The 14,172-nt window shown below is 38.0% G+C and overlaps 1 protein-coding gene across 1 annotated transcript; it reads right to left on the reverse strand.

Annotated features, from left to right (window-relative positions):
* Positions 1-1,688: 1,688 nt before the first annotated feature.
* Positions 1,689-8,824, reverse strand: LOC134801448 (uncharacterized). Its single transcript, XM_063774022.1, has 3 exons — positions 7,884-8,824; positions 3,970-4,146; positions 1,689-1,828 (listed from the first exon to the last, which is right to left on the reverse strand). Exons 1-3 carry the CDS (start codon positions 8,644-8,646, stop codon positions 1,689-1,691), a joined length of 1,080 nt encoding a protein of 359 aa, XP_063630092.1. The 5' UTR covers positions 8,647-8,824.
* Positions 8,825-14,172: the final 5,348 nt, after the last annotated feature.

A 14,172-nucleotide genomic window follows, 5' to 3' on the forward strand; every position in this document is an offset into this window, starting at 1 on the left:
GGCGTTGCATGCACAAAAGATTTCCTTTGACAGGATTGGTCCTTAGGACCCAAGGATGGATTTAAAAAGTGGAGCCACCGAGATTTTTTATGTAAATTTTTAGAGGGGGGGGGGGGGCTCTCAACTTTATCTTGATATCTATATCATTTTAGTTACTAGGCCAAGTTTGGTATCATTTTGTATAAATCGGGGATGCCAAATTCATTTATGATATCATTACGGCACCATTCCGAAGTAAAAACACATAAAATATGAAAAAATACATTTTTTTTTAATCCTCTTCACGCTCAAACTGCTGAACCAATTTAGTTGAAATTTGGTATAGAGATGGTTTGAGTCCCAGCTGGTCCCAGGAAAGAACATAGGATACTTTTAATCTCAAAAATAATCCCTAAAGGGTGTTAAAAGGGAGGTGGAAATTTGTATGGGGATTCAATAACCGCTGAACCGATTTAGATAAAATTTGGTATAGAGATAGTTTAAGTCCCGGGGAAGAACATAGGATAGTTTTTATTCCAAAAATAATCCCTTAAAAATTAAAAGTAAGGTGTAGGATTGTATGGGAAATCAATAAACGCTGAACCGATTTGGATGAAATCTATATCTACATCTTTGATTTAGTCAAAAATGATACTAAAATTAACTTAGAACCTAAACTTAAAGAATTATAACCTCAGACGTCGCAGACGCTTAAAAACCCCCCCACCCCCCACCTGCAACAAAAATCTGGGTGGCTGCACTTCTTAAATCCATCCTTGGGTCCTAAGGACTAATCCTGCCAAAGGAAATCTCTTGTTCATGCAACGCCGTGGTTGACCTTTTTATGCTCTGAGCACCATCAACTAAGTTATATGTTATATCAACGTCGGAATTTCGTGACGATTGTCGTGTTTCTTGTGACAATTGTCGTAAACTTAGCAAGAGAAATATCTGTTTTTTTCCGATATAATAAAGTTTATTTAATAATACAATGATGGTGGCAAACAGGAATACGGCCCGCCCGATGGTAAGCGGTAACCGTAGCCCATGGATGCCTGTGACGTCAGCAACAGTGATGTTTTACAATTGTCGCACCTGTCACCGATGTGAAATTGGAGCCTGATTGATAGAGTCGAAAAGTGGTAGACCACTTTCTTGGCTGACTATACTATGTATCTATGTATGTCTATGATGTATGTAGTCTGTGACGTGTAATGTTTGATGGTGATGATGATCATGATGATGCATTCCTGTTATCCCTCATTAGGGACATAGCTAAGTAGTTGTCTAGTTTATTTTCGGTACGTATTTACTACCACTAATTTAAATTAAACGGATAGTCCGTTACGGACTATATCAAAACAACTACTTTAAAAAATCTAAAATAATAGGACCTTAATATCAATGGCTGTTTAAAAAACTGCATAACATCATCCCCATATAAAATTTCTTATGATCAAAATAAATCAAAATAATATTATCCTGGCTAAATTATACGTTAAAGGTAATCCCTAATTTCAGTGATTGTTGGAACGGCTAGCACATCCTAACCTTACATTAAGGCATAATTATTCCTTAAAGAAATAATTTAAATAAGACTTCTTACAACGACTGTCACAACGGGCCGCCATTTGCGAACTTAATAGCTCCGTGGCACAATATTTATGCCCCACCCACCATGTGTGGGGTCATTTTACAGAGCTAGTTCGTCATCTATGTTTATTATCAATCGCTGGGACATAGGGCTCAGAGAAGAATCCTCCATTTGTCACGATCTTGAGCGGCTTCTTCCAGCTCTTTCCAGCCGAGTCCAGTTGAGCCGAGTCCAGCCTCTTTCTCAACTGATCGCCTCCATGTACAGTAAAGGGCCATAAAGTTTGCACATCGGTATTTAGAAAGAGAATATTGGAGGCAACGAGAATGAAAGAGACAACGCTCTACGAAGCCGAAATTCCGATGTGCAAACTTTATGGCCCTTTACTGTAGTACAAGGCCTCCCCGACTTGTCCCCGACCGCCTACTGCTGTGTAATGTTTATTTATGTCAAAATGACTTATTCATGTCATTGCTTACCTGTTCGCACAATAGTTGTTCGCACGTCCACCCAAATGAAATCCAAATCAACAAGTACCTAATCAATATGATCATGATGTAAATGGATCCATCATTTACAAGAAACATAAACCTGTATTAAATAAATATAGACGTTACACAAAAAATAACCGCAAAATTTAAAATAACATGAAAGTTAGAATTTGTGTATTTTGTGTCTTAATTCTCATTTTGCTATGTATATTAGCGTTAATGGCTGCTATTCTATACAAAAGGGCGATATACAAGGGTTGGAGTGAAACACACGAATCAGAACATGAAGTAATAAACGACACTATTTTATACAAATTCCGCGAAAGTGCTAAAGTCATCAACAGAAGACAAAGAATAAAGAAAATTGTCCGTCAAGTGAATAAACGCCAGTATATCTATAACTATAAGAATAACAGCTGTTTGAAAATGAACACCACAGTTTTAGTGATACGTGTACATCAGAATATAAGCTATTTATCAATATTCTTAAAGTCGATACGTCAGGTTTGGGCGATCAACGAGAGTCTCCTCATCTTCGCTCATGACTACTTTGATGACAAAATCAATTCTGCAGTAAGAGGTTTGAAGTGTGCTAAATTTATGCAGATATTCTACCCACACAGTATTCAGATATATCCAAACAGATATCCAGGCGAAGACGCAACATACTGTCAAGAGTTAGACCAGTGTATTGATTCGAGAAGAAGGGACCCTATTCTAGTCCACAAAAAGCTTTTCTGGTGGTGGATTGGCAATGAAGTTTTCGACTATATCAAAGTTCTCAGAAATTATACAGGCGTTATTTATTTTATAGAAACAGATAATTACTTGAGTAGTGATTTCATTCATATGGCCAGAATGTTGGAGCAGTTACATCCAACGTTTTGCACGGATTGTCAGATTTTATCTCTTGGTTTTGGTGCTATAAAACCTCGACCCGAAATGTATTATCCTGAAAACAGCCACCTAATTATAAGTGTCTGGGGATTGTCCAACTATAGTAATTCGGGAATCGGGTTTAACAGAACAACTTGGAACGAGATCAGACGTATGAAAAAACACTTTTGCACCTTCAATGATGTTAGCTGGGAAAAATCTTTAGGATACTTGAGTTTGCAGACGCGTCGCCGACGGTTCTATATACTTTCTACTGAGGGGCCCAGGTTCTTTCCTCTCACCGATTGTGGGGCGTTCAGAAATGGAACAGGCTGTGATTTGAATAGAAATTACTTAGATATAATAGGGTTCCTTCCCAAAATTAATCACGGACGTTTTTCTTACGTTTTTAAGCTGAAATTTGATGGTTGGGAGACGAATACTACAACAAATATATATCAATCAATGGAACCAATCGGACAGTGGGGAGACGCGAGAGATGTTAAGTTGTGTATGTTTTTCGCCAATAAAAAGAGATACGAAATGTTGTGATCAAAACTTATGTATTATTTTGCAACACCTACAACTTATTTAACAGACGCTAAACAGCGTCAAATCGCTCTTCAACCTGGCCACTCCACTATGAAAGTCGTGTCCTCTTGTTCAATATCAGGAAATCGTCGACCACCGTTCAGCTCAATTTTTTTCAAGCTCTCTGCTTTTGTGTTGCAGTAATAACGGCTCACAGCTAGTATTATTGAGGTATTTGAGAGTGTAAAGGAAACACAGCAGTACAGTCGACGGTCCGTTTATTACTGGTTGATACAAAGGGGTGCGCGGGGAGCGACACCGCGCCCGCGCCGGTTTGCAATTGCATGCATATACTACATTTCTCCCACACTAATCTTGAAACCTATTAACAAAGAAATAATTTATATTAAAAATAACAATTAGGTAGGTAAACATTTCCTTATTCCTAAACTTTATAGTTAACATCTTTTCTTGGACGCAACAGACGTCTTGACGAACATTCTGTAAGAGCGGTCGACTCAGCTGTCTCTTGCACAGGTGCGTCGACCGCGCTCGGCAGCCGCACCGGCGTCCCCGGCGCGGAGCCGCTTGGGGAGGCCGGCGGGGAGCCGCCGTCACCGTCACAATCTGCCCACATTTCCTCCTCCGCGCGTGTCTCCCGCGTCACCTCGGAGGCTGACTCACCAGACCCCGCATTATCCCGTTTAATAAGAGACCCTTCGGGTGTACTTGAACAATTAATTGAGGGTTCAGACCCTAGCGAGCTGGGAAGTGAAGGCGATTGGGTAGGTGTAACCAGGGGCCTATTGCATAACAAACTACAACTAATAAATATTACAAGCGGAACTCCTTATTTAATAAGTGAAATTAGAAAAGGAGTTCCGCTTGTAATATTAGTTGTAGTTTGATATGCAATAGGCCCCAGGTCCTCTAAATCGCTTATAGTAGCAATACTATCATTAGGGCCTTTATACCAATTGGTCCATATGGCGTACACAATAAGAATTATATTTATACATAAATATTTTAAACATTTTATTGCCAACCCTTTCCTTTAGGACACCTAACTGCCAACTTTCTTTTCGAGCACTGTACCACCGAACCCAAACTTTGTCCCCGAGGTCAAAACAACGACGATGTTCCGGCGCAGGTGTTTGCTCGTGCGCGTTATTATTATTAGCAGGAAGTAAAATTAAATCAAGGCGCGACCTCAAATTTCTTCTAAACATTAATTTGGCGGGGGTGGTTCCTGTAGTACAGTACGGTATACCGAAATACGAAAATAAATATGTCAACTTAGAAATAAGTGCTTGCGTAGTGGTACCATTATTCATATGCAAACAGTCTAGCCACTTGCTATACGCATCGACCACGACCAGATATACCCGTTGCCCCACCGTCATGTAATCAAAATGAACACGGTTTTGGAGGCGGCCGCGGCCAGCTCGCTGGCGCCTCGCGCGGCGACTTGGCGCGTAATGAAATGCAGGTGGCGCACGCGCCGGTGCAGCGGCGGACTTAACACACTAGACGCGTTTGGAATGAAATTCCTGTAATAGTTAACCATGCCTAAAAAACGTTTAACTTCCGTTACATTTTTAGGTTCCGGTGCATTAATTACCGCTTTTACCTTTTGCGCGCTGGATTGAAGCCCTTTTTTACTTATTGTGTAACCTAAATAAGTAACACTATTTTTGAAAAACTCACATTTTTCCTTCTGCAGACGGAGACCGGCTTTGTCAAGCCTACTCAGTACTTCCCGAAACCTGCTAAGGTGGACAACTTTGTTGGGACCTGTAACACATATGTCGTCCAGCCAGCAACTCACTCCATCTATGCCGGCAAGCAACGTCTCCATGGCTTTTTGAAAAATAGCCGGGGCATTCGCTAAGCCATATACGAGACGGGTATACTTAAATAACCCCTTCGGGGTGTTTATTGTAGTGAATTGATTGTATGCGTTCTTCAAATCTATTTTACTATAGTGCTCGCCGCCACCCAGCTTCGCGAATACTTCCTCTATACGAGGGAGCGGATACTTATCAATCACTAAGTCCTTATTCAGAGTAACCGAAAAATCCCCCGCGATTCTTACTTTACCGTTCTCTTTAAGCACTGGTATAATTGGAGTAGCGTATTGGGAATGGTTGACGGGTACCAAAATACCTAACCCTATTACCTACCTATCTAGTTCAGCTTCTACTTTTCCTTTAAGGGCAAAGGGTCGTGGCTTAAAAAATTTAGGGCTAGCTTTATTATTTAATGTTAAAGTGACTTTAAACTTATTAAATGCACCTAGCTCGTCACGCCACAGGTTAGGGTATTGTTCTAACAAAAGATCAAAATCCTTATCTTCACTTATTTTATTTATCCTCGCAGTGAAATATATGTCAAAGGCGGCCATAAAATCGCGGCGCAATAGACCGGGTCCTCCGTCTTTTACAATGAAAATGCTGATGCACTTGGTGCTATTGTTAAAAGTAGCATCAATATCAAAAACTCCTAAAGGTGCGATTTTATGACCGTTATAAAAGCACATACGGACATTACAAGGCAATAATTTGTATTTATGAAACTTATCATAATACAAGGTGTCTGATATGACGCAGGTGCCCGAACCGGAATCTATTTCCATAGTGACAAGATTATCCCCTAACTGTACTTCAATTTCAATAGGTTTTATTGAAACGTACCTTAGTCTATAGTTTTGGCACTCCACGCAGCACGACGCATCATCCGAAGTATCACTATTTTGCTGCACTATATCGACTACCGTAGGCTCAAAGGGCGTAAGGGACAAAATGGCGAAAATGAGTTATGAATGCAGTTATACTCAGTTTTTTTTCTCTATCGAATGGTATATTTAACGTCTCGATAACTTGAAAAAAATGTCCGATAAGCCCTATGAAAAATCAATGCTTGAACACAATTATCCAACGCATTTTGCCGTATCTGCCAATTCAAAAAAATGTTGTGAGACATTTTGGCGTAACTCCCAACTTTTTGTACGATACGCCCTTTTGCATCGGAAATTTTATTAAATCTGTGCTAGTTTTTTGTCAGTTACGCCTATTTGCAGTAGATTTTTGAGTGCTAAAAGCACGTTACGCCCACAACTAGTGGATATTTATACGAATGTTAGAGAATTCAATGTAAGAGATACGCCAACATACTATGTAAAATTTTGAGTCTATAATTGTTGCTTTTTTGTGTATAAATGGGATGACCTAGTTCTTTCCTTGTAATTTTTTTTATTAGTAGGTACTTGCATTACCTGCTCATGTGCTCATTAATGCTTTATTTATAGGGTTACTAAAATTTGTCAATTTATACTGAACTAGTGGGTACCTTTTTCATTAGTTTTATGAAAATAATAAAACATTACTATATTCAAATGATATTTATGGCGATTAATTAAGGTTAGACTGATAACTTTTAGATTTGTATGTGACTGGGCCATTTGCAATTATGATTAGACGTAATATTAATACTTTTTTGTTTAAATTAAACCCTTATTTATTATTAGGATTAAACTTATAAAAGTTATTGTCTATAACGTTTTGATTTACATCCATAGAAGTACGTAGGCCTGGCCATATGCCTTTTTTGCTACCTACTCTGATGTTATGTCATAAATAATCGCATATTCATTAAGTTTTACTGAACAGACATACAAAATGTCAAAACTACTATTGTACCTAATAGTATTATAGTGTGTAAAATTAAAATGTATGATCAAATTAAGATTTGAAACAGGAATAACGCATACATACTTCCTATAAAATAAATTGTTATGATATACATAAAAAAATATAGATGGTAGGACAGCAGTGACTCTGTTCAAATAATATAAACAAATAAAAAAAAAGAAAATAGTGGTTTTGTGGCTAAAAAAACGACCTTTTCCAAGTTTAAGTATCCAAAATAACAAAAATGGGGAATAAAACTGAACAGTGAATACATCTCCATAAGTTTTTGAAAAAAATATTGTAAATTATAGAATTCAATTCAATTCAATTATAGTACTTAGAAGTATAGAGTTCCTTAAATGCAAGTTGCCAATATTGCAACGAAATTGTTGGATTTACGCCAAATGGTACTAAAACGGTTAATTTTTCTGTACATTACGCCCTTTTTCTAATAAGATAAACTATAAAAAGAGGCGTAAGGGACGCCCTTTTTAAAAACAGTCGTGTTTTTTGGCGTAACGGACATGCTATTTTTGTAAATAAGCATTGTATTATAAGTTCAAGCAATCAGTTTAAAAGCTCTCAAAAAGTTAAGAATAAGCCACATACAGGCATCAGTTTATTCAAACAAACAAAAATGTTATGATTTTTTTTCTCAAAACAAAACTGTTTTTTGGCTCTCCTGAAAAATCGCGTTTTGTCCGTTAAGCCCTTTGAGCCTACGGTAGTCGATATTATTAATTCGCGACAACTTGCCCTTACACACTTTTTTCAAATGGCCAACTAAACCGCACTTTTGACACTTGTAACCCTTATATTTGCACTGGTCCGCATCATGATTTTTCATGCCGCACACGGTGCACTTGCGAACCTCTCGTCCGCGGTCGGTGGCGGGTTTCGTCCCGCTCACCCGGTACACCGGTTCCTCCTTCACGAGCGCCGTCGCCGTTGACTCCGTGACCGTCGCCCGGGCATGGCGCGCACTCGCCGCCTGCTGTGCCACCTCCAAGGCTTTCGCAAACGAAAGCGAAGTAGCGTCCTGCTCGAATAAGCGATCACGTTCGCGGCCTACGTTCATGCCTAGCACAAAACGATTCACTAGAAGCATGTCCAATGCAGTGCCGAACTCGCAATGCACGGCGAGTCCGCGAACTCGCGCCGCCCATCCCTCGACGCTTTCTCCCGTTGTCCTTCTCGCCTCGAAAAACTTCTCCCTGTCGGCGAAGGTACACCTTTTCGGCGAAAAATGCTTGTTTAGCACTTCGACTAAAGCGTCAAACGCAACCTCCTCTACTTTCTTGGGATGCACGAGATCTGTAGCCAGACGGTAGGTATCATCTGACAGATGAGTGAGTAATAACGGTGCCTTCTTGGCATCTACAACTGAATTTAAAAGAATATACTGCTGCAGCCTTCCATGAAATATCCTCCACTCTTGAGAATTATGGTCAAAAACTGTAAGACTTCCGATACAAGTAGTCGTCATAATTAACGGTTATTTTTTTCCACGCGCGGGTAGATTTGTCGCCAATGAGGTATTTGAGAGTGTAAAGGAAACACAGCAGTACAGTCGACGGTCCGTTTATTACTGGTTGATACAAAGGGGTGCGCGGGGAGCGACACCGCGCCCGCGCCGGTTTGCATGCATATACTACGATTATACAAACTAAGATCAAAGTCAAGAGCACCGCCGCCTTTTGTGTTATATTCATGCTGAACAGAGACTTCGTGTGAAGCACGTACCTCGGAATCATTCCAGGATTTATGGTTTACTATGGTAAACCGGAAATAAAGCGATATATCCATAAATTACATATATCTAAATATTTTTTTGTAACTTCTGTTATGAGTTATGACATTAAGTGCAGACTACTATTACTCTTTGGTTTTTTTTTTAAGTGGTTACACAGTTTGGTCGACACAGTGACCAGCGACTGCTTTTGGTTTGAAGAGATTGGTGTCGTGGCCGAAAGGGCCGCGGCACCATCAAGGAAGAAAGGGGAAAGGAAATTTACAGAGTAAGGATAGCAATGAATAGAGAAGAGAAATTGGATAGAGACAAGCAAAGAATAGAGAAGAGAGGTTTTCAACTCGTAGCAACAAGAACGCCATTTCAGAATGTTATGAGGTAGTTGCAGGAATTAAATACTAATAATAGTATTTAACTCCTGCACTCCTCCTCCTATTACTCTTTGGTGCAGACAGAAAATATTTGACAAGATTCTAAAGACAGCAGCATGCTTTTCTTAGTAGAGTCTGTGCGGAAAGAGAAGAGTCGTGGAATGGTGGAATGTATTGAGCCCTATATATTCCACGACTCTTCTCTTTCCGCACAGACTAGATATGGCATTTATTTCAAGATGCTAAAGAGTTTAGTACCTAAAGAGGATGAAAGACTTTCGAACGACCGGAACATGGCGGATCGTGCTTAATATACTTTATATACTCTTTGATCGTGCTCCAGACATTTGTATGAACAGACATATGAAGAACAGCTGGAGCAGCAGTACAAAACAAAGCATAATGGCGGCTGAGATCACGAACCGCCGAAATAGTTACTCGCAGGCCTCGCAGCATTTCCTCATTAACTGCACCCATTGCGCTTGCCATTCACTGCATAATATCCTATCGAACCTTATCGAACCTTACGAACGTCTACCCGCCAAATTAAGAACTGAAATATCTGACGAAGCATTTGAACGTCAACTGAGGAACTTTTTATTGAATAACCCATTATATTCAGTGGACGAATACATGGAATTAAAATTGAAATAACTATTTGACATTATACTTAGCTTATGTAAAATTTATTGACATTCGTTCTGAACTTATTACCTATGATTACCGCTCTTAGTTTTGATATGACGATCATTATGAGATATTAGACATGTATTCTGTTATTTATTGAGTTTTTTTCAATTTGACGATAGTTCTCAAATTTCTTTTTAAATTATAAATTTGTAATTTGACCATAATTTGACTATCATTGTTGACATTGTATAATTACGTTTGCATGCTAAATTATTGACGATCATAATGTAAATTCATATAGATTAGCGTAAGAATAATTTATACTGTAATTTATCATTATGAAATAAATAAACTAAACTAAACTATCAAAATTATATATTAAACAGCAGAATGCAAAAAATAAATACAAAATGTCTGGAGCACGATGCGCCATGTTCCGTAGATCATTCGAAAGTCTTTCACCCTCTTTACTAAATACTCTTTAGTATTTTGTCAAATATTTTCTGTCTGTAATGTCATGAGTCATGACTATAGTCACTTAGAAATTTATTTAGATAGATTTTATTTTTTATAGAACTTTATTTAGATAGAATTTATTTTTATATCGCTTTATTTTCAGTTTACCATAATAAACCATGACTCCTAAAATGATCCCGAGCTACGTCCTTCACACGAAGTCTCGGTTCAACATGAATATAACACAAAAGGCGGCAGTGCTCTTGATTTTGATCTCGTTTTGTATAATACTAGCTGTGAGCCGTTACTGCAACACAAAAGCAAAGAGCTTGAAACAAAGTGAGCTGAACGATGAACACTCATTTTATAGTGACGAAGACGACACGACCTTCGCAGAAAAGAAAATGAAACAAATGACACGTGATAAAAATAAAATAAAATATATAAAAAAAATAATCACACCCATCAACGACCAACAACGTATTAGACGTGTTAAAAAGTTAAATAACACCGCTTTATTAAAAGCGTTAGAAAGTTATAAAAACTTCACTAACCAAAAATTAGACACCGTTTTGGTGGTACAAGTACATGGTAATCACAGATATGTGCAAGTGTTATTAGAATCATTACGCGGAGTTATGGGCATACACGAGAGTCTATTGATCTTCGCGCATGACCAATATGATCCTAAAGTTAATGACGTTTTAAATGATGTACACTTTACAAGAGTATTGCAAATATTTTACCCGTACAGTGTTCAGCTTCATCCCTACATATATCCAGGCGAAGATTTCAAAATTTGTCCAGAATTGAATAACTGTTTTTACTCGTACGAAAGAGACCCAATCCAATCTCAAAAAAAGCTTTTCTGGTGGTGGATAATCAACGAAGTATTCGACCATGTCGAGATTCTTAAGAAATACGACGGTTATATCTATTTTTTAGAAGCTGAGCAGTATTTAACTACTGATTTTATCCTCATGGCGAAAACATTAGAGAAAAAACGACCGTATTTATGTTCTGAATGTAAAATTCTATCCCTTGCTTCTAGACCACCAAGACCCGAGCTGTATCGTCGCGAAAACTGCAGTCTGTTAATAAGTGTTTGGGGATGGTCTAAGACTAAGTATATCAGCTCAGGAATGGGCTTGAATAGGACAACTTGGAATGAGATAAAAAGCCTTAAAGAAGAGTTTTGCTACTTCGACGATTACAGATGGGAAAACTCGTTGAAACACTTGGCTTCTAAGTCGCCTCAGAAGGCCTACTACATGTTTTCAGTGGAAGGACCAAGGATTTTTCCTACAAACGATTGCACGAAGCTTGCAAACCGTAGCAGCTGCGACATTGCTTCCACATACTTGGATGTCGCAAAGTTCATTCGCAAAACGGCCCGCGGGCTCTTCCCTTATAAGTTTAAGCTGGAGTTTGATGATATGGAGGGTTGGAATGACACTGATATAGTGGAAGAGAATGAAGGGTGGGACGATGCGAGGGACAGAGAGCTGTGCATTTTCATGGCCAGTCACGGCAGGCGTGTGTATTATTGATGAAACTGTTTTTGTTTTTTATCAAAGATCGTCTGCTTTTAAACTGTAGCCTTCTTTGTGCAGTAGACGATAAACAAGAACATAACATTAGTAAATTGACTTCCTTTTTGCTATTTTGCTTTTATATTTTGCATCTTCTTTCTATTCCATCCACAACACAGTTAATTGTCCAATTGTAAATATTAATGCAATGCAAATAAGCTCTAGTAATGGATAACTAACTTATGTAGATGGGGATGTACGGCTCCGTACAATATGCGGTACAGTCGAGGACATAAATATGTATACATTTCTTCACCTTGAAATAAGGTGAAAAAATGTATACATATTTATGTCCTCGACTGTACCTATGTTTAACTCTGGTTATGAAGTGAAAATATTTAGGTATTTTCAGGCAACTATTGGCCCATAGATATTTACCTTAAAACTAGCATACATAATTATAAAATATATCTTATTTATTTATCGTATGGCATTACAGTTACTGGATTTAAATTAAATATATTAATTTAGAGATTGAGGTTTGCACTCTTCAGATACTCGATGGCCCCTTCACTGACGTTCGCAAGGTCTTCAATCCGTCCTTGAATTTGGTGAGAGGGCATTCCAGAACAATGTGTTCGACAGTCTGCTCAGTCAGGGTCACCAGACACGCACTGAGTGGAGTTACGCCAGCCCCATTTATGCTAGTAGTAGGCACAATTTCCAACGCCTGTTCGAAGAAATAGGAAATTTTCAAGTGAAACTTTCACTTATTTATAAACTTTTAGGTTCCCGTCAGAAACTTAGATCTTGCAAAAATGATCTCAGTTGTTCCTTAAAAACCATTAAATTGAAATTTAAAGCATGAAGTCAGTAGGTAACACTGACTGTAACCCAATAGTTTATAAATAAGTGAAAGTTTCTCTTGAAAATTTCCTATTTGCGAGAACTTTTTGTACTGAAATTCTATGCAATATGCTCCATAAACTGTATGTTTTCGTATTGTATACTCTTTACTGATTTTATTGAATACTCTTTATTTATTTTTTTATTTTTTAAATCAAAATCATTTATTTATACTCTTTATTATCATGTCAAATATTTCTTGATGATTTCTTGTCCATCTGTCATGACTCATTAAGGAGCATAAAGAAATATTGATTTAGATAGAATTTCTTTTTACATCGCTTTATTTTTGGTATACTACAGTAAACCATAAATCTTAAAATGATCCTGAGGTACGTGCTTCACGCGAAGTCTCGGTTCAGCATGAATATAACACAAAAGGCGGCGGTGCTCTTGATTTTGATCTTGTTTTGTATAATACTAGCTGTGAGCCATTATTACTGCAACACAAAAGCAGAGAGCTTGAAACAAATTGAGCTGAACGGTGAACAACGATTTCCTGATATTGGACAAGACGACACGACCTTCTTAAAAAACAAACTTACAAAAATCGCACGTGCTAAATCTAAAGTCAAATATATTAAAAACCTAATCACACCCATCAACAACCAACAACGTATTGGACGTGTTAAAAAGTTAAATGCCACCGCTATGTTAAAAGCGTTAGAAGCTTATAAAAACTTCACTAAACAAAACTTAGACACCGTTTTGGTAATACAAGTACATGGTAACCACAGATACTTGGTAGTATTATTACAATCATTACGCAGAGTAATGGGAATACACGAGAGTCTATTGATCTTCGTACATGACCAATATCATCCTAAAGTTCATAAGATTTTAAATGATGTACATTTTACAAGAGTGTTGCAAATATTTTACCCGTACAGTGTTCAGCTTCATCCCTACAGATTTCCAGGTGAAGATCTCAAATTTTGTCCAGAATTGAATAACTGTATTAGCTCCAACGAACGAGACCCAATCGAATCTCAAAAAAAGCTTTTTTGGTGGTGGTCAATCAACGAAGTATTTGATCAAGTCGAGATTCTTAAAAAATACGACGGTTACATCTATTTTTTGGAAGTTGAACAGTATTTAACTTCAGATTTTATCCTCATGGCGAAGACATTAGAGAAAAAACGACCGTATTTATGTCCTGAATGTAAAATTCTATCCCTTGCTACTAGACTGCCAAAACCTGAGCTGTATCGCCGCCAAAACAGCAGTCTGATAATAAGTTTCTGGGGATGGACGAACCCTAAATATATCAGCTCAGGATTCGGCTTGAATAGGACAACGTGGAACGAGATTAAAGAATTAAAAGAAGAATTTTGTTACTTCGACGATAACACATGGGAAAACTCGTT

Source organism: Cydia splendana, chromosome 2 (assembly GCF_910591565.1).
Source record: "Cydia splendana chromosome 2, ilCydSple1.2, whole genome shotgun sequence".
Lineage (NCBI taxonomy): Eukaryota > Metazoa > Arthropoda > Insecta > Lepidoptera > Tortricidae > Cydia > Cydia splendana.